General features: G+C 44.7%; 1 protein-coding gene across 2 annotated transcripts; it reads right to left on the minus strand.

Annotated features, from left to right (window-relative positions):
- Nucleotides 1–2,670: 2,670 nt before the first annotated feature.
- Nucleotides 2,671–20,778, minus strand: LOC139459334 (sodium/mannose cotransporter SLC5A10-like). Of its 2 annotated transcripts, XM_071240793.1 has the most exons (15): nucleotides 20,670–20,778; nucleotides 19,943–20,014; nucleotides 19,132–19,236; nucleotides 18,578–18,637; nucleotides 17,257–17,361; nucleotides 16,613–16,718; nucleotides 15,399–15,479; nucleotides 14,765–14,970; nucleotides 14,072–14,207; nucleotides 13,245–13,352; nucleotides 9,471–9,621; nucleotides 7,368–7,536; nucleotides 6,660–6,875; nucleotides 5,337–5,436; nucleotides 2,671–2,905 (listed from the first exon to the last, which is right to left on the minus strand). In XM_071240793.1, the coding sequence occupies exons 1-15, from the start codon at nucleotides 20,751–20,753 to the stop codon at nucleotides 2,736–2,738; spliced, it is 1,869 nt and encodes a 622-aa protein (XP_071096894.1). In that variant the 5' UTR covers nucleotides 20,754–20,778; the 3' UTR covers nucleotides 2,671–2,735. The 2 variants fall into 2 exon arrangements, with proteins under 2 accessions (XP_071096894.1, XP_071096895.1); XM_071240794.1 differs by lacking the exon at nucleotides 18,578–18,637.
- Between the last annotated feature and the right edge of the window lie 1,071 nt (nucleotides 20,779–21,849).

Below are 21,849 nucleotides of genomic sequence, written 5' to 3' on the forward strand. Positions count from 1 at the left end.
GCATCAGTCGGGTTCAATGAGCCTGACCACCTGATCCCGTTAGTCACCTCTTACGACAAGCATGGATTGCTTAAGACAATTCTAACTCGGATTTTCACGGGGTTCCAATTCAATAAGATGTTCCCGTGTTACAGCTGCAGAAATTAACTGAAACAGACATAAAATGTTAACAACGCCATGCCTCTACACAGGAACTCCGAGCCGACCAGTCCTTGTTGTCTAGCGCTAAACGGTATAACAATAAGTACAATTATTACAATATAACGTCATGGTATGACGCGGCTGAAGGATCAAACCACCGACCTTTCGCCCACCAGGCAGACGCTCTATCCACTAGACCACGGAGGCGGTCTGCGGAAAGGTAAAAACACTTACCATTGAAGTATAAGAAGTGATAGCAATGACAATCGTGTGATTGACATCATAAGCATCGATCCACGCAATAGGGATATGATGACATGCATCAACCAAGTCAGCGAGCCTGACCACCCGATCCCGTTAGGCGGGTTACGACAAGCATAGTCGCCTTTTACAGCAAGCATGGGTTGGTGAAGACCTATTCTTCCCCGATCTTCACGGGTCCTGACGCCTTTTGCAACCCCGCACAGGAAATCGTATATGCACGTGCTGGACGCAGTCAGTAGTAGAAAGTACAGAGGCGTCAGAACATTTGGATTATTTCATGCACCCTCTCGTTTTTGAGCGCCATTGCATCTTCACCCAAAGTTTGTGCTCTGTGTGAGGTTTCCGAATCGAGGCGGCAAAAAAATGAATACGAATCGTTTTAGAAAGCTTACAGCTAATGGGCTAAAGAGCCCACGCAGCATTCTTTTAGCTTGGGGTCAAAGACAGGGTTCATCTGATGGAAGTATTCGCAGAGAGTGAACGTTCTGAGGAAAATAAATCACTATCACATTGTGATGACAGCAGGTGTTCGCAAAACGGGGACCGTATCCTTCCACCCTGGTTGCCCCCGTAACAAACACATGCAAAGGCAAGTCAATTGTTCCTATAAATATACACAGGAACATACAGTAAAAGGGAACTGCATCGGACATCATTTTGTCACAGATGCTTCAAATTTGCCTACGTGCCTAACATAAAAAGTTTTGAAGCTTTGCAGGGGCTTTCAATGTTGTAACCCTGATCACACAACATTTGAGCAAGAGACGTATGAATGAATAAATGAGTCCTATCTCATTACATTTGTCCTTCAGAGATATTGGAAACACAATGCCAAATTGCTTTGTTTCTGTCTGAACACAACATGAATGTAGACCATTTGCTTATAAATGCCGACCGACGCCAAGCAATGATCCTTGCAACATATTTCGTATCCTGGTACTAATTAACGACAGAAGTAATAACGCGAGGGATGACATTATCCTAGGTTTCGATCGCAGCGATCGCGAGTAACTCAAATCCTAACTAATCACAGATAATAGTACCAAATGTGGATTATGTCTGTCGCTGTCATACTGGGCCGAGTTTGAGGAGCAAGTCGTGTATTTTGTTCATGCACGTTCTATTGATAACTGTTATATGAAACCATGTTAAATATATTCATAATTAACTTCTGTTTACTTGGTGCTCTTTCTTCCAATCGCGTGTTGCCATGTTCTTCTTTTGTGTAGATTTTACAGGGAAATGATTCAGTGTGGGGAGCCAATTGATTTCATTGTCAAACTGACGTTAAGTGTAATCTGATCTCCATTGCCAAAGAACGAGAAATTAACCGAGATACAGGTTAAGGAGTTATCCTGTATAACTAACAGTGTCAAGAGCAGAGGTTCGTTACAATCATAAGTCTGACACGAATTATGCCCGACCATTTAGTGTTGAGTTTAATGTGTCGTTAAATAGAATCTCATCCTAGTGTTTTTTTTATATCAGATATATTCTTTGAAACTCGACCAACAAATCTATCTCACCGCTAAGACGTTCGTAACACCCGTACCTTAACACAGACTTACGACTATGGCAGCGTTAAGATGTATTTGTGGAACAGGCCAAAGACTGACCTCAATGTTACAATCGCAACTTTTACACAGACATACACCCTTTTGATAATGTAGAATTTGCAATCTCTACATGCATTAAATTGTATACTAGACATTAATAACACTGTGTGGACAGACGTATGCTTTACAAATATTCTCCAGGGAGAGCAAACAAACACACGGTTAACATTCGATTTCGGCATTGAACACTATTCTTTAATAACCCTGCTTCACGACTTTAATAAGACTTCGTTTGAGGATTGTAATGATATTTTTATAAAATTTAAAGTTTATTGTTACTATAATTTTTATTTTTTTTAAAGCGTTTTATGTTTGGGTACTTTACTTATTGGCTTCTTTGTGTATTTTCTGAAACTGAAATTAGTTAAAACTAGCTATCCATAGAGCTATGATTTCTGCACGTGTTAGGATAAATACGTAATGGAAACGTTGGTCACATTTCTCGATGAAAGCTGAGCATTTTGCAACATGTGTTGATCTCATTAGTGTGTGAAGTCTTCAAACAGGAAAAGAAAGATGGACATAGTTTTGAATAGACAATGTGGTGCGATATGTAGCGAGATTGATCAAAAGGAAGGAGTGTGTGGAACGATAGACGAGAATTAGCCAATCAGCAAGCATTTTCTAGTGGACAACAGTGTGTGGTGCTTTATTTGAAATAGCCATACATGAAAGCCATAACAACCAATCCGAGCCCAGCATTAAAGTTTAAAATCAGCCTCCATTTCGATCTGTCAGGAAGTGGCGCTTATGGTCATCATCAATGTCCTGGATCTCATCCGCCGTCCCATGATCCTTTGGTATTCCGCAGATGACGCCAGTCCAATAAGAACACCTTCCCTCTCTTGTTTCATCGGCTGTGTTGGCGGCCCCGACTTGAAATGCTGGTAACATTAAAAAATGGCCTTGTTAGTTTGAACAGTATTTCAGTTATATGACAGAGGTCCGCACGAAGTGGGGGTGTATGTTGTTTAACGCCACAGAAGAGAGGGAGAGAGAGAGAAATAGAGAAAGAAAGTGATGAAGAGAGATAGAGAGAAAGAGAATGATAAAGAGAGAGAGAGCGATAAAGAGGGAGAGAAAGCGATAAAGAGAGAGATAAAGAAAGCGATAACAAGAGAGAGATAAAGAGAAAGAGAGCGATAAAGAGAGAGAGAGAGATAAAGAGAGAGAGAGAGATAAAGAGAGAGAGAGCGATAAAGAGAGAGACAGCGATTAAAAGAGACAGCGATAAAAAGAGAGTGAGAGAGAGAGAGAGGTTGTACCTACTTCGGACTTATGCCGGTGTTATTGTGCTATCCCACTCAGACACACTACACTGGCCAACAGTTCTTGATTTATCCCCTTAATGCCGCGCGCCAGGCGTGGTAACAACAAGTACAACATTTTTAAAGTATTTTTGAATGAAGCGACCGGGGTTCGAACCACCGACCTTTGCTGTCCACAACACCACGAAGGCGGTTTGATCGGCAGTGGAGTCACACATTCGAACACACAAACCGTGGACCCTGCGAAAACAATAAATTCAACTCCGGGTGTATGTTATAGCGCAGTCGGAATAATGAAGTCAGATGGAACGGATACTTGTGCACTAAATTCTAAACCATCTGCACGTTGTGTCTGATGTGAACATCAGGAAGTTAGTGTGAGGATCCGTTATCTTTCTTAAACGTATTACAGACATAACAATCAAACATAAGGTGCAGTATTATTTGAAATACAAAGTTAGTAAATCAGAATATTGAACACAAATCTTCAACAAATAAGTTCAACAAATATTGCAGTAAAGCTTCACTATCACATCATATCCAGCCATTATGTCAGAGTTGCTGATGTGTACCAGTATTTAAAAAGTCTAAACGAAATGACTTGATAATGTCCTTCAAATTTATCACATAAGATCTGATTATGCAAAAAATCTTGTTATTTCACAACATGTAAAACAATGGGGTGCAATCATCGAAAATACTATGCTAAATCGTCGAAAAATTATTATTTGTGTACGACATTCTCAGAATGTTGCACAATTAGTGTCAAGAAATTTGTATTCTTCAAAACAAATGGAGGAGTCATTTGAGCCTGGTGAGTTATCTGAGCCTCCGACGGGGGAGTCGTTTGGGCCTGAGGGTAGTCATCTGAGCCTAGGCTCTAATAACTCTAGTCGACTGACCCTTGGGAGTTATCTGAGCCAACGACGGGGGAGTCGTTTGGGCCTAAGGGTAGTCATCTGAGCCTAGGCTCAAATAACTCTAGGCGTCTCGTCTGAGCCTGGGGAGTATTTCAGCCTCCAACACCGGGTTCAAATCCCGACATAGGTACAACAGGTGAACGTTGCTGCACGTTGTTTCATAGTGTGATATGTGTTTAATACACCCTTCCCAGCTGCTGACAGTTGCTACAAGAACTGTATGTTTCTCAAGATAGTCGCGGGTACTGATGTATAACACCTGGTGCAAAGATGCAGAAGCAATTGAATTGGCCATTGCCTAGCAACAGCTAGTAGATAATCGATTTTTGTCTCTGTGTTTCAACATGAGTATGTTTAGTCATAAAAGTATTAAAGGAAGCAATTTCTAATAACGGCTCTATTATATGGAATGATAGGAAGTAGGGTTTTCCTAGTTTATATCTCGAGGGTGCAGGTACTGAAGCAGTGGTGACTGTTGACACCGTACTTATTGGCTGTAGCCTTATTTAACGTTTTATCCGATTGAAAGCATTTTTATCCGAATTCTTTATATCAAAATTCTTTATATCCGATTTCTTTAGATTATATTCGAGTCCAACTTCACAGAAGTCGTCCCTAAACTTGCTTAACCAATTACGTCCCTTGCAGAGTTATTACAGCACATGTTGTTTCTTGATCTGCGTCTTTAAAAGTTAGGCTTTATACGGAGCAATATCTAGTCTCTAATTAGTTAGCTATTTCTGTTCCGAGGGAACCCTGACGAGCAGTAATTCGATTAAAGGCGATCGTGGGTCACTAATTTGCGCCAGGATATGTCACGGGCATTCTAATTAAAAAATGAAACTGAACACCTTTGTTTTCAGTGATCCATTCATATAATTTCAATACTAATTTGCCTTTACGCCCAATGGAATCTGTTTCGGCAGATAATCGATAATCGAGACTGGTGAGTCTCTGGCATTGACGTTTTGAATTTACAGTCAAACACCTCTCTCTATTTCCAACAAACACACGGAATGAAAGTAGCATACATACATTGTACATCTGTAATTTTATTACTGACGTTTTAGATATATAACTAGGCCATCGTGGGTGTTTTCATTATTATAGACAGAACTAAGTCCTACTTTGTCTGTCAGAGTTGTCGTTCGTGCCCTGCTCTTCAAGGACGTTCGTGGAAGATTCTTCTTTCCGGCCTACCCTCGTCCACCATGTGACCCCATGCAGCTGAATAAATACAGAGACAATTGATTCAATGAAGTCAGTATTTTCATGAACTGCACTGTATACAACTCAGGCCACTCTCTTGGTTCTGTGTCGGATATATCATGGCGTGTCTGCTTGCCGTGAGAAGATACAGGCGACAGACAAACATAATCAGGGACAACGGCGGATCCAGCATTTTTAAAAGAGAGGCGTCAAAAATATCCATATTTTTTTCCGAAAGTTTTACTGCCTACAACATACAACGTTTGCTTTTCAAAAGGGGAGAGGGCGGTCCCCTGTACCCCACCCCTATCCCCTCTGGGTCCGCCCACAAGTGCGAATCTGGAGTTCGAGCCTTCGATCCTAGGTTTCCGTTACACGGTGAATGACGGTCCATGCAGTAGTTGCAGTAGTTGCAGTAATGCAGTAATGCTGATGCAGTAGTAATGCTGATGCAGTAGTTGCTAGGAACCTGGAAACCCAGATGTTACCTCTTTCCGTCACATCTTACTCTGAATACGTAGAACATTGTTCACTCTATCGATCTATATATCGATATATTGCTGAATATTGCGTCGATAAACATCAAAACAGATACACATTATTTCTGACATATTTGGGTAAGGTTTCTTTAGACCGTGAATATGCGGTGATGAGCCCCTATTCTCGCACACACACATACACACACCACACACACACACACATACACACACTAACACCACACACACACCACACACACATACACACACCACGCACATACACACACCACACACACATACACACACCACACACACATACACACACCACACACACATACACACACACACCACACACATACACACACACACCACACACATACACACACCTTTCAGTAATTCAGGATACACCTCTGTGCCATTCCAGCAATAGATTGTCTGAGCTAATATACAGTCTTAGATTTGTTGCTGATAGGTTATATAACCCATGTGGTTGTATAAAGTGACGTGGTTTCTTAAGTACTAAATTAACAGATCCGCCGTTTTCCCGACGAGCTTTAACTAATTTGAGTTTTAAAAATTACACAAAGAAGCCAATAAGTAAAGGACCCAAACATGAAAAGCTTTTGAAAAAAATAATTTTACACACACACACACACACACACACACACACACACACACACACACACACACCTGCCGTGATATTGCTGGAATATTGCTCAAAGCGGCGTGAAACACTACTCACTACCTGACTTTAAAGCATCGAACCTGCTCCTCTGTTGGCGGTTTGTTGGTGTAGCTGAAGACGTAGATGCAGACGCAGGTGAAGAAGAAGATGAAGATGCTGAAGTAGGTGTAGTGGACGTAAGACACAATCCGCGGACGTGTGTCCGGCTCACCGCACGGAGGCAGTGGGTACACGAAGTCTAACACCATCCGTATCACTCCGCACATCTGACTGATCAACAAGCCCCAAAACGCTCCCTGTAAAGGATAAAATTATGATAATCAATCTCAGTAAATCCGATCTATTACTCCTCTCAACGAGAAGATGTCGCAAACCTTCCTTTACAGGAGGTCTCGTACCGGCCAGGTAGTGTTCCTGGGGCAGCCTGGGATGTTTATTCTAACAAAAACAACATCTGACATTTTTTAAGACATCCAGTAAACAAACCTAAGGAGAACATTTTTTCTGGATTTTTTTCAAAAACACTTTTTCAAAACAACCCGAGGATCATAGGTTAGAATCCAAGATCTCCCGATTATGATCCCTGACATCTCCGTACTATACTCGTGTTCCTGGAAAAACCCAGTGTCTCTTGCCACTTCGTGCTTTATTCTAATAAATAATCTTCAAAGCTGTAATGAAATTGAAGGCTGTCCATTTCGTCTGTCTCACTCACACACCAATAAACATAACGTTACCTCACAAACAATGCATTGTAAATTCTGTGACAACAAAGTTGCAACCCTCACCGCTTCATTCATCCGTTTCCAGAGAACCGCCATGATGAAAAGAGGCCCTATCGGGGTTCCTAGATAACCCTGGATAGCCTGGATGTAGTTGAAGAGTTGTCCCCCCTGTGAGGAGCGAACCATGGGAATCCACAATATGCTGACTCCGCACAAAGCTACGATAGCTACTCTGAAACAGGAAGGGGCGTGTTGTAGGAGACGTCAGCGCTGTGTGATTAGGATGACCAAGGTATTTTGTATTCTTAAATTATTTGTGGATAATTTTGGAGAAAAGAAGTATGGAAGTCCAGCGTGGATTCCGGGTTAGAATTGGTTCCTAACAGTCTTTGCTGATCATAAGAGGTGGATAAATGGATCGACTGGTGAGACTCGGATTTGGTTGATTGCGTGAATCGTTACTCATGATATTAATCACTGGATTTGTGGACCAGACTCGATAAGATACAGGCTACCGATATACATCTGGAACATTACTGAGTAGGAACGTGACATAACAAAACTTGCATCATTAAGATAACTTTTAGATCCAAAGGATCCAGACTAGGTGAAATGGGGTTTAACGTCGCGTTCAAGATTATTGCACTTATATAGCGACGTGTGTGTGTTTGTGTGGCTGCTTGTACTAGTCCGGACTGATGCCGATTTATAGTGCTAGCTCACAGAGATACCATGCCGCAGTTTAACATGAATACCCCACTCAGACACAGTATACTGACTCCGAGCCGACCAGTCCTTGTTTTAGCCCCTTAATGCCGAGCGCCAGACAGGGTAACAACAAGTACCATCTTTTAACGTCTTTTGGTATGACGCGGTCGGGGATCGAACCACGGCACGTCCGCTCTCCGGGCGGACGCTCTACCACTAGACCACGGAGGCGGTGGATCCAGACTACTACTTTGATTATCGAGGGCAGGGATACTACTGCGATGAGTGCTGACATTGTATAATGTTATTGTGACAGTTGTTCATGAGTCTGGCTTTGTTCAGCAGCGCAGGGAAGCTAATTATTAGTTCCTGGATATATACATATACTGAACCGCAAAAGAAACGTCACCCCAAGTAACATGAAAAGTTGTCATTTAAATATCTGGGTAACTTTTGTCTAAGTTTCTAAAATTTAACATTACCTTGTCCGGAAAAATGAAATTTGATGATAAAAAACAAAGCAGATGACAATAAAACCGATCGCCCAAAAGCATCACGGCAACGGACATGGTAACCCGATGCACGTGAGTTCCGTGCAAATTGAAATGCACATGCGTCAGATTGTGCGACAGCATCTTCAAGATCGCTTTGTTACTGCTGCGGAAACTGCTCGACAGACCATTGGGACACACCAGCGACACATTAGTGCGGACACCGTGCGTCGACGATTGACGAGCTGACACCCTCACTGCGACAGGCCACACCGAGGTCCTATTCTGACACCACGTCATCGCCGGGACCGTCTTCAGTGGGCAACACAGCACCAGCATTGGCGCCACCAGCAGTGAAGAAGAGTCCTCTTCTCAGACGAGAGATGGTCTTGCACAGAGGGTAGTCCTTGTGGTCTTCCAGAACAAATGTCCAGGGAGACGCAGTTCTGTCACAGCAGCTTGGTACACTGATCAAGTCTTGAGACCACACGCCATACCTCATCTGGCACGTCGCCGCACCCACGAGTTTCAGCATGATAGCGCCCATACCTACACTGCGATAGCAACAAGAGACTTCCTCCGGCAGAATGGCATCAGAACCATGCAGTGGCTTGCTCTCAGTCCCGATTTAAATGCCATTGAGCACTTGTGGGACGAGATTCTAAGACGGCTGAATGACGTCCTACCAAGGCCTACACTTGCAGCTTAACTGCGTTCATCAACCGCCTCATCCATTCCATGTGTCGACGTTGCACGGCAGTCATCAATGCACATGACGGACACACGAGATACTGACTTGTGATGCAATTTTCTCAGAGAAAGTATGTTTACAGTGTTTGGACAAATAAGGTTTCTCATATATCTATCCATGGTGACGTTTCTATTGCGGGTCAGTATATGTGGAAATGTAACATAGGCTCAAATTCCATGAATAACGAAACGCATGACCAGGAATGTTATCTTTTACCTTCCAACAATGAGCAACTCCCTCTGTCGGGCTCTAGGGCGCATGCGCCGCCAGAGGTCCATGGTGAAGAGAGTGCTGGCGCTGTTGAAGATGGAAGTCAGGGAACTCATGATGGCCGACAGCATCACTGCCATCATCAGACCTCGCAGACCTACACGGGAGAAGGGAAGAAGTCAACATGACTCGTAGACCTACACAGGAGAAGGGAAGAAGTCAACATGACTCCCTGACCTACACAGGAGAAGGGAAGAAGCCAACATGACTCCCTGACCTACACGGGAAAAGGGAAGACGTCAACATGACTCGCAGACCTACACGGGAGAAGGGAAGAAGCCAACATGACTCGCAGACCTACACGGGAGAAGGGAAGAAGCCAACATGACTCCCTGACCTACACGGGAAAAGGGAAGAAGTCAACATGACTCACAGACCTACACAGAAGAAGGGAAGAAGCCAACATGACTCGCAGACCTACACAGGAGAAGGGAAGAAGTCAACATGACTCGCAGACCTACACGGGAGAAGGGAAGAAGCCATTATCAAACCTCGCAGACCTACACGGGAGAAGGGAAGAAGCCAACATGACTCACAGACCTACACGGGAGAAGGGAAGAAGTCAACATGACTCCCTGACCTACACAGGAGAAGGGAAGAAGCCAACATGACTCGCAGACCTACACAGGAGAAGGGAAGAAGCCAACATGACTCACAGACCTACACGGGAGAAGGGAAGAAGTCAACATGACTCGCAGACCTACACGGGAGAAGGGAAGAAGTCAACATGACTCCCTGACCTACACAGGAGAAGGGAAGAAGCCAACATGACTCGCAGACCAACACAGGAGAAGGGAAGAAGCCAACATGACTCACAGACCTACACGGGAGAAGGGAAGAAGTCAACATGACTCGCAGACCTACACGGGAGAAGAGAAGAAGCCATCATGACTCGCAGACCTACACAGGAGAAGAGAAGAAGCCATCATGACTCGCAGACCAACACGGGAGAAGGGAAGAAGCCAACATGACTCACAGACCTACACGGGAGAAGGGAAGAAGTCAACATGACTCCCTGACCTACACGGGAGAAGGGAAGAAGCCAACATGACTCGCAGACCTACACAGGAGAAGGGAAGAAGCCAACATGACTCACAGACCTACACGGGAGAAGGGAAGAAGTCAACATGACTCGCAGACCTACACGGGAGAAGGGAAGAAGTCAACAGGACTCGCAGACCTACACGGGAGAAGGGAAGAAGTCAACATGACTCGCAGACCTACACAGGAGAAGGGAAGAAGTCAACATGACTCCCTGACCTACACGGGAGAAGGGAAGAAGCCAACATGACTCGCAGACCTACACGGGAGAAGGGAAGAAGCCAACATGACTCACAGACCTACACGGGAGAAGGGAAGAAGCCAACATGACTCGCAGACCTACGCGGGAGAAGAGAAGAAGCCAACAGGACTCGCAGACCTACACAGGAGAAGGAAAGAAGCCATCATCAAACCCCGCAGACCTACACGGGAGAAGGGAAGAAGCCAACATGACTCACAGACCTACACGGGAGAAGGGAAGAAGCCAACATGACTCGCAGACCTACACGGGAGAAGGGAAGAAGCCAACATGACTCCCTGACCTACACGGGAGAAGGGAAGAAGCCAACATGACTCCCTGACCTACACGGGAGAAGAGAAGAAGCCAACATGACTCGCAGATCTACACGGGAGAAGAGAAGAAGCCAACATGACTCGCAGACCTACAAGGAAGAAGGGAAGAAGCCAACATGACTCACAGACCTACACGGGAGAAAGGAAGAAGCCAACATGACTCGCAGACCTACACGGGTGAAGGGAAGAAGCCAACATGACTCGCAGATCTACACGGGAGAAGGGAAGAAGCCAACATGACTCGCAGACCTACACGGGAGAAGGGAAGAAGCCAACATGACTCACAGACCTACACGGGAGAAGGGAGGAAGCCAATATGACTCGTAGACCTACACAGGAGAAGGGAAGAAGCCAACATGACTCACAGACCTACACGGGAGAAGAGAAGAAGCCAACATGACTCGCAGACCTACACAGGAGAAGGGAAGAAGTCAACAGGACTCGCAGACCAACACGGGAGAAGGGAAGAAGCCATCATCAAACCTCGCAGACCTACACGGGAGAAGAGAAGAAGCCAACATGACTCGCAGACCTACACGGGAGAAGGGAAGAAGCCAACATGACTCGCAGACCTACACGGGAGAAGGGGAGAAGTCAACATGACTCGCAGACCTACACGGGAGAAAGGAAGAAGCCAACATGACTCGCAGACCTACACGGGAGAAGGGAAGAAGCCAACATGACTCGCAGACCTACACGGGAGAAGGGAAGAAGCCAACATGACTCGCAGACCTACACAGGAGAAGGGAAGAAGCCTACATGACTCGCAGACCTACACGGGAGAAGGGAAGAAGCCAAAATGACAAAATGATTTGTTTTTGACTTATCCATTCACAAAATTGTAGACGTTGAACAACCTACAGCACGTCAATGAAGACCTGCAGCACACACTACTGTGAAATAACTATTGAAAATTTATGTTGAAGCAATAAATGTTAATAAATTATCACTCATTTCCTCATCCTCTACGTCATGTGAGATGAAGTCCTCACGGTGAACACCTATGTAAATGAAACGCTAGAAATAATAGAAATGAGGATGCACATGCACATGCACGTGAACGTTGACATCAACATAATGTTATGTGGTAGTATATATTGTAACTTTTTTCTCATGTTAGTGGGAAAAAGGTTACAATATATACTGCCACATATTGTAACTTATTTCTCATGTTAGTGGCGACCCGTGAAGATTCCGAGGTAGAATAGGTCTTCAGCAACCCATGCTTGCCGTAAAAGGTGACTATGCTTGTCGTAAGAGGCGACTAACGGGATCGGGTGGTCAGGCTCGCTGACTTGGTTGATGCATGTCCTCGATCCCAATTGCGTGGATCGATGCTCATGATATTAATCACTGGATTGTCTGGTCCAGACTCGATTATTTACAGACCGCCGTCATATAGCTGGAATACTGCTGCGTGCGGCGTTAAACAACAAACCAACCAACCAACCCATCATGTTAGTGGCAGCTAATTGAAGCGCTCGTAAAAAACAGTGACTTCATTTTGTTGTTTACAGTCAAAGCTCCACCCCGACGCTTGACACCTTCGTTTCCTCCCGGTATAGAGAGCTCCACTTTAATGAGCTTCTTTACAGTTGTCAATTCACCTCATGCGAAGAAACTGCGTGAGATAACCCTTTTTAGAAGGCTGGTTGTACCTATTTAAGAGCGAGACGAGGACAATTCGATGCATTCGTTAGTCTGACTTGCGACTAATCTACTTACCCCGTGCTGACGGGATGCTTTTCTGACTGTGCCGACGTTTCTACCTGTTTTCAGCACTGTTTCCTGGGTTCGAGTACGGAGTCACGACTTTTGATTGTGACAAAGTGTGGACATTCGTGCGAGCACCGATTTGTGTAATAGTGCTTGTTACTAACTGCTGCAGACCCATATTGACCCATTGTACTGTCTTTTATAATCATTAACCAAATCCTGTGTGTTTCAGTATAATTTGTTAATTATTCATTGATCATGTGTGATTATTTACTGATTTGACAATTTAGTTCTGTACGGACCGTTTTCTGCGTTAACCTTTACGTTTCAACCTGGGAATCAAGACGTAACAGTAAAAAGCAGTAATATCGAGACTCCTGCACAACACACCTACGGGCAGGATCTCCAGCACCAGCTTGGGGTAGGCGATGCTGGAACACCCAGCTGGGTTCTCACACTGTTTCTGGCACTCATCAGCATCAGCGCACGCTATCACATCTAGACACAGACATTATGGTGAACCCTCACCGATCTCGATGTAATATACATATATAACATCTGGAGGATGAAAATAGTGTAACTCTGCTTACAAATCCAAATGTCATTTACACGTGATAACATCTGGAAGGAGAATTTACAGTGACTGTACTTACAGATCCTGATCTCTCATACACACTATAACATCTGGATAAAGAAATTATAGAAACTATTATCACAGATCCAGATATCACATACACTCTATAAAATATGGATAAAGAAATTGTAGAAACCATTATCACAGATCCAGATCTCACATACACTCTATAACATCTGGAGGGAGAAATGATAGCGACTGTCCTTAGAGATCCAGATCTCACATACACTCTATAACATCTGGATAAAGAAATTATAGAAACTATTATCACAGATCCAGATTTCACATACACTCTATAACATCTGGATAAAGAAATTATAGAACATGTCCTTGCAGATCGAGATGTCATATATATGCTATAACATTGAGGGAGAAATCATAGTAACTGTCGTTACATTTTCACGCGGGGAGTATAAACGAGAGCTAGGTAGAGCTTATCCTGCTTTACAAGAACCTCCATAACTAAATCTCCTATCTGCACATCTATTCTGCCTATTAATATATCTACGCAAATACACCACTGCCTGAATGTACTTGTTGTTACGGTGCCTGTTTACGTAGTACCATAGCAACTATTACCTACCTGGGAACAGCGCCCTGCTGATCATCCCTGGGAAGATCATGATGAACAGAGGCAGAAACTTGAGATAGCCAGCCAAGATAACTCCCGCCTTGGCGTGACTCAGACTCTTCGCCGCCAGGGTGCGCTGTACAATTACCTTGAGTGATTTCGTGAAAACATAACTTCCGAATTAATGTTACATTACCTTGATTGTCGAAAGGAATTTTTTTTAAATTCGTAATTGGTAAGTAGGAAGTTACAAACAAGTGTAATGTTGTCATTGGGTGCACAAAGTTTTTATTACAAGGGCGCGTTTAGCGCATGATTCAAATAATTCCACTGAGCCTTTAAATATACCAGAAATATCCGACTCGCATTACCCAAAACCGTTTATTTAATTTGCTCATGGATAAGAAGGTAGCTCGCCATAGCAACTTAGCCTTTGACGGTTTTTCCATTTAACCCCCACTGTCGCTGTTTGTTATCAGTATTATCACGGGGGCGTTTTAGAATCTACCCTTCAAACCAGGCGGTAGTGGTTAAATCGTTGGCTCGTCACGCCGAAGACCCCAGGTTCGATTCCCTACATAGGTAAAATGTGGGAAGCCCATTTTCCCGTGTCCCCCGCCTTGATATTGCTGGAATATTGCTCAAACCGTCGTTTTTGGAGAGTAACCTGTGTAAGGCCATTTCGTCAAGGGAGACCACTCTAACCTGATCACAGCACCAGTACCACATGACTCCCAGAGACGAGTGCACTAGCAGGCCTGGCCAGGGCTGGTCAGAGGTCACGGGGTCACGAAAGATGTGGAAGGCGTCGTCCCTGGGTAGGCCGCAGGTGGTGTTGTTGGCGCGGACGCTTGGAATGGCGTTCATGTAGAGGTGTTCCAGGTTGTCAAAACCACCAATCTTCTGGAAGCCTGAGAGGGAGGTGTGAGGATGTTACTCCTGGTGTGTACTTCCAGACTAGAACATCTACTTGTTAAAGAGACCGCCTCCGTGGTCTAATGGTAGAGCGTCCGCCCGGAGCGTGTTCTGAAGGTATGCTGCTGGAGCGAATTTCCGGGTTTGGAGGGTAGAGGTGTGTCGGGGTGGGAGTGGGAGCTGGGGTGTGTGGGTAGGAGTGGGATGGGGAGGGGAGAGAACGGAGGTAGTCGGGTGTTTGGTAGCTATGTTAAGGTCGGGGTGGGTAGAGATAGGAGTGGTGTGTGTGGGTAGGAGTAGGATGTTTTGTACGGATGAGGCTGTTTACAACAAGGGCCTGGTACATAAGGGATCTCCGGGCGGACTAACAGGGGTTTCACAGTGTACATGTTTCCCTAATCTTGGCTTCAGAAGGAAGACTTACCCAGCACTGTCAGGGAGATAGCGCCTGCCGTCATGACGACCGTCTGGAATGTGTCCGTGTAGATGACCGCCGTCAGTCCGCCTGACAAGTACAGCAGGGTCAATACATGCAGTTCGGATATGACGAAGTTTGATGTGCCGAACACGACGAGGTCCTAACTACGTACCAGTGGAAGCCTACATCGGGTGCAGAAAATAGTGAGTGAATGTTGTTTACCGCCGTTAACAGCAATACTACAGCTATTTCACGGCGACCTGTAAATATTCTGTTAGTCCAGACAAACGAGGGGTGGATATTATGAGCAACCTTCTATGACGTCGGGGGACAAGGATCCAGTTCAGTTGATTCTTACGACAACGAGATGGTACTGGGTACAATTCTATTCTGGACTCCCCAAAAGCGATTGCAGTGAAGAGTGTAGAATACAGTTGAGGAAATGTACAACGCCAGCTAAATGGATATCTTTTGCACTAAGCGACATTAATGTATTCATACGTAATACTGATGACGCACAACCAGAGACGCACATGTTCGATCTTGAGCCATCTTCATGAACCCCTCACCTAGTACAGTACACAAGCAGCCCCACTATAGAGATGTACATGTTCCATTCTAGAGCTAGCTTGATGAACCCCTCAGCTAGTACAGTACACAAGCAGCCCCACTATAGAGATGTACATGTTCCATTCTAGAGCTAGCTTGATGAACCCCTCACCTAGTACAGTACACAAGCAGCCCCACTATAGAGATGTACATGTTCCATTCTAGAGCCATCTTGATGAACCCCTCACCTAGTACAGTACACAAGCAGCCCCACTATAGAGATGTACATGTTTCATTCTAGAGCTAGCTTGATGAACTCCTCACCTAGTACAGTACACAAGCAGCCCCACTATAGAGATGTACATGTTCCATTCTAGAGCTAGCTTGATGAACCCCTCACCTAGTACAGTACACAAGCAGCCCCACTATCGAGATGTACATGTTCCATTCTAGAGCTAGCTTGATGAACCCCTCACCTAGTACAGTACACAAGCAGCCACACTATAGAGATGTACATGTTCCATTCTAGAGCTAGCTTGATGAACACCCTCACCTAGTACAGTACACAAGCAGTCCCACTATAGAGATGTACATGTTCCATTCTAGAGCTAGCTTGATGAACAGACCCATGCATAGATGCTGATCTTCCGTACCGGACATAACTAACTCACCTAGTATAGTGTACACGCCCGTGACGACAAGCAGCCCCACTATAGAGATGTACATGTTCCATCCTAGAGCAAGCTTGATGAAAAGACCTCCTGCGTAGATGCTGACCTACAATACAGGTCAAAAACTAGTTGCGCCTTGGGAATTTACAAATTTCAGTTTCAAGTATAACCATAAAGATGTATGTTTTCCTTATTGAGAAATTACAAAATAATATTTAATCAGTGAATGCGTAGTCTTGTTTTAGATGTTGTGTATCTAGATGGGATCCGTTAATCCCCTACAAGTTTGTCCTGCATGAGGGACATATACAGCCAGGCAGGCAATGTCTGAACACAACAAACCGGAGACATCGATAAGTTCGTATTAAAGAGGTTCAGATTTATATATTTACGAAAAGGACCGACCAATTAATATAATATGGGTGGGTGGGGGTGAGGCTGGTTGGTGTCGGGGTCGGTGTTTGGGTTCCTGGGGGAGGGGGCTGAGATTATTGTTAGAGACTACTTTTTTCCGTCACTGCTTTGAAACATGCGCTCGTTTTCTTTTCCAGGACTTAAAGCATATCCATATTACTCGTGGACGAACCTGTCGTCCCCAGGAAGTCCTATTGTAACACTTTAGATCACCACTAAGAGATACTTACGGCGAGTTTTGTGACAATGTAGAGCACAAGGGAAAGGACGCTGAGGTAGATCCTCATCCTCTGGCCACCAAACCGCCGCCCAATGTACTCGGGGAGAGTGTATACCTGCAAGGTGAAGGTCAATGTTCGCAATAACGTTTATACGTCCATAGATACTATAACATACTTTTATCACATTCTAAACGTTTTCAGCTTTTATCTTTAATGTGTATTTAGCGAGCTAACTTCCATAACTTGCTCAGACTGATCCTTGTTATTTCATTTGAATTGGTTTCGTCATATTTCAGGGCGGTCGGGTAGCCTAGTGGTTAAAGCGGTCGCTCGTCACGTCGAAGACCCGGGTTCGATTCCCGACATGGGTACAATATGTGAAGCCCATTTCTTGTGTCCCCCGCCGTGATATTGCTGGGATATTGCTAAAAGCGCGGTAAAACCAAACTCACTCACTCACTAATACGTCACCACTGAAAGTTGACATTGATTTTAACTAGGTCGCCGTTGTACAAAACAACCTTAGCGCTACGATTGTCGTGAATCTATGTTAAGGTATGGCAATTACGATCACCTTAGCACTAAGATCGCTTTGTAGAACGTCACTCTGTATAATAAGGAGTTTTTGTTGAAATATTGTTGAAAGACTGACCAGGAGAACTGCTGTTCCATGCAATGTGCTTTTGTCCACAGCCTGTAATGAGTGACAGGCATGGGATGGTGGCACCAATGAGGTTACATCTGCTCTGTACTGTACCGTGGTGTTGGAAAACTTACTTTACAGTCTGTCATGCGGGGCAGCCTTCTGTGGGAGTTAGTTATGCACTGTACTGTACCAGGGTCAACCCAGGCGAGACGGGGGCCACCTGAGGGGCAGTTTTGGCTCACTTTTTCGCGAACATCTGCTGTCATCACTGTTTGATAGTGATTCATAAATACATGCTCATGATACAGTCGGAATGGTACTATAGACTCTCTTTGCTGAGATTTCTATTGGAAATATGGAAGGGGTCGTGTCGCTATATTTTCTTTACAGATCTGATCTTTACTTGTCACAGCAACATTCCATCTATGTGACGGCGGACCGAAAATAATCAAGTCTTGACAGGCAATCCAGTGATTGATATTATGAACAACGTTTCTCGTCATCGGTGTACGATAATACGCAATCACGCAGGTAGGACCTGACCACTCGATCCACTTGGCCTCCTCTTACGTCCACCATTGGTTCCAAGGGGGCCATGTCATGTGGGACAGCCATGTAATCGAGACAGTAACATATGTGGGAGTTAGTTATGCACTGTACTGTACCGGTGTGATATTTACTCACCCCAGCCGAGACATACACAGGGAGAAACAACCAGCTCAGCCCAATCAAGTCCACCATCCCCTGTTGACACATAACAATAACACTGTTTTCGTCTTTCAATGAAACTATTCACATAAATATGAAAGGAAGCTTTTAACAATATTCAAGATATATTACGGCGTGTCAGCTTAATGTGGGAGGGAAACCCGCAAACACGGGTACAGTGCTGACGAACCTGGAAACACAATCGGGGCTAACCGGGAGTCGAACCTACGATTATGGGTTTCTGGCGTGTCCAAGGGCAGAGTAAACTACGGCGCCTTAGACGACTGGGCCATCCATGCCCCCTCAATTTACTCTTTAATATATACTTTTTTCTATGCTAAAATTTATGATTTGAGACAAATAAGATAATTCATAATTGATCCATGTATATACAGGTGTCAAACTACCAACAGATACAATGTTGGTAAATTGTATGTTGGCAAATATGTGATATTGTTTTTCTGTGAACACTATGATATATATCACCTGACTTCTTAAACGATGGCTGACTGCCACAGGCCCCAACTTACACTGAATTCATAGGTAACCATGGCGATCCCCGCCGCTGCCCCCTGTCCAGCCAGGCCAAGAAAGTGCTCGCTGCCGATGTTGCTGGAGAAGACGGACGCACCAACCTGCACGTGCATGGACACAAGGAATAGAGAATCCCCCCTCGTGTCCTTTGATATCAAGTAAATCCACGTGAGTCGAGAACAGTTTATAATTCATAGACTAGCTTTAAACTCTAATCGACGAGTGTTGATATATTTGATATTAAAAGACACTTGGGTGAGATTCTATCATTTAGAATCATTCTTCCAACTTCTCAAAAACAGTAATAAGCAGTTTGTCTAGAGTAAAATGCAACGCTAACAAGCTACAATGTCACAGAGATAAGGGAACTCACCCAAACGATATCTCTTAGTTTAACAGCTTAGATTGCTGGTGTCAAATGTGATCAACTGTAAACTATCACAATGACTGTGAGTTCCCCCTGGATTCTGGGTTCCACCTGCAGTGTATTCAGGTCGTACGAGGAGACTTAATGGCCTGGGGGGTCAGGCTCGGTGTCCTCGTACCCCCACGGTGTGGGACGTTGTTCATAACATCAATCACAGGATTGTCTTGTCCAAACACGATTTATGATTAATGATTGTATCTACATGCGTAACTCTCTCTTGTAAATGGGCCGGAGGCCTTTTGTATAATAAACTTATTTTGACTTTGATTATTTCCATGCTGTCGTCTTATAGCTGGAATATTGCTGTGAGCGGCGTTAGTTATTAAAACAAAAACAGCAAGATAGCAATGATATCATGGTATGAGGACAGAACAACTCACGGGGAACCAGCCGATGTTCCTCCCAGCCAGGTAGTAGTTCTCTACTGTACCACGGTTTGGTCGACATATTGCCTGAAGAAAAACAAGCAGTGGGCGTATATTTTGATTTTAGGTCTGTACTGAAGCAAAGAAAAAGACGAGTGCTGATGGTACACGAGTATAGGGCAATGGCGGATCCAGAGGGGGGTCTAGGGGGTGCAAGGGGGTCCAAGGGGGTCCAGGGGGTCCTACCCAGAGTTCCTTGCGGCCGGCAGCCAGCCAGCATAGTATTATGTTATGCTAAGTCACCACTGCGCCGGAGTGTGGGAGCATCCGCCACATATCCTAGGATATCAGCCAATACGGTGATGTCTTCGTCGGGCAGGGGCGGTCGGGTAGCTTAGCGGTTGAAGCGTTCGGTTGCCACGCCGAGGACCCGGGTTTGATTCCCGACATGGGTACAATGTTTGAAGCCCATTTCTGGTGTCCCCCGCCGTGATATTGCTGGAATATTGCTAAAAGCGGCGTAAAACCAAATTCACTCACTCACTCACTTCGTTGGGAAGGTCTTCGAGCCAGGCAGCCTGTGCGACTGCCACTTTGACGTCTACGACGTCAGTAGTGTCATGTCCACAGAGTGTAACCTCGCCTGCGATGGAGAGCTGTAATTCGGCAATGGAGCCAAACAAATATCAATCAAATTCTGAGATCACCTGGCATAACGATATCAACATGTAAATATACTTACCCAAAGTCCTAGAGCCAGGACAAGGGCAAAGTACGCAACAAGGATAGTAATATCTCCCCAGTGCTCGAGGCCAGGCGTCGACATCCTTTTCACAAAAGACAAGCCCCAGAAATTGTAACAAGACACTCGGGTCAAGACCCTAGCTCGCCTCGATTCACTGGGAACTGTTTTAGCATACCACAAACCAGATGATAGTGTGTCCCTCGATAACGCGGCCAGAATAGCGTACTGCCAGGCTAGGGACCGCCTCCGTGGTCTAGTGGTAGAGCGGACAGTGGAAGGTCCGGTGTTCGCATCCCGGCCGCGTCATACCAAAAGACGTTCAAGGATGGTACTTGTTGTTACCCTGTCTGGCGCTCGGCGTTAAGGGGCTAAAACAAGGACTGGTCGGCTCGGAGTCAGTATACTGTGTCTGAGTGGGGTATTCATGTTAACATGTGGCATGGAACAATAAAATCGACATTAGTCCGGGGTATTACAAGCACACACACACGCACGCACGCACGCACGCACGCACGCACGCACGCGTTCATTCACATCGCTATGTAAGTGCAATATTCTTGAAGGCGAGGTTAAACCCTATTTTACCCACCTCACCTGCTTGGCTCGGCACATGGTTACGGCATATGACAATGGTTGCATCTATTTCATTAACCAACGTTGTCAGGTATCATAAATTACACCCATTACTTAGGAGCAGGTGTTAAGTTGTGGTTAAGAAGTCAAACCAATTTCAGGATCGAGATTGAGAAGATCTAACAACAGTCTAACAACAGTCTAATACAGTCCAGCGGAAGTGCTCGATTTTATCGCTCTATGTATGAGCTACTTGACAGAGTGTTTACATTCTGGTTTATTTTAAACGCATTGTACTGAGTCTAAAAGATCGTATCTACGCTTTTCATTTAATGACAATTTTAATGAGGCGCGTAGCTGCCTACTAAGGATGTGTGCCAACGAATCCACCTTGATTTCCTACATATTGTTCGAATATTGAGGCTGAATCAATAAACAGAACATGCATGTCATCGTATGTCAATTCCGTGGATAGATGCTCATGACATCAATCACTGGATTGTCTGGTCCAGACTCAAACAAAAAAACAAACAAACAAACAGTCTAGATACAACATGCACATTATTGTTTTGTTTATGTTCAAGCTTTCCTTATTACTAAAGTG

Source organism: Haliotis cracherodii, unplaced genomic scaffold (assembly GCF_022045235.1).
Source record: "Haliotis cracherodii isolate W230 unplaced genomic scaffold, xgHalCrac1.p SCAF_13, whole genome shotgun sequence".
Lineage (NCBI taxonomy): Eukaryota > Metazoa > Mollusca > Gastropoda > Lepetellida > Haliotidae > Haliotis > Haliotis cracherodii.

Excerpts from the sequence above, each read along its gene's own strand:
- LOC139459334 (XM_071240793.1), bottom strand. The coding sequence starts at position 20,753 with ATGTCGACGCCTGGCCTCGAGCACTGGGGAGATATTACTATCCTTGTT. Across the intron at positions 16,719-17,256 it reads ACATTGTCACAAAACTCGCC|GTCAGCATCTACGCAGGAGG; the intron begins GTAAGTATCTCT and ends CCTGTATTGTAG. Across the intron at positions 15,480-16,612 it reads GGGCGTGTACACTATACTAG|GCGGACTGACGGCGGTCATC; the intron begins GTGAGTTAGTTA and ends TGTACTTGTCAG.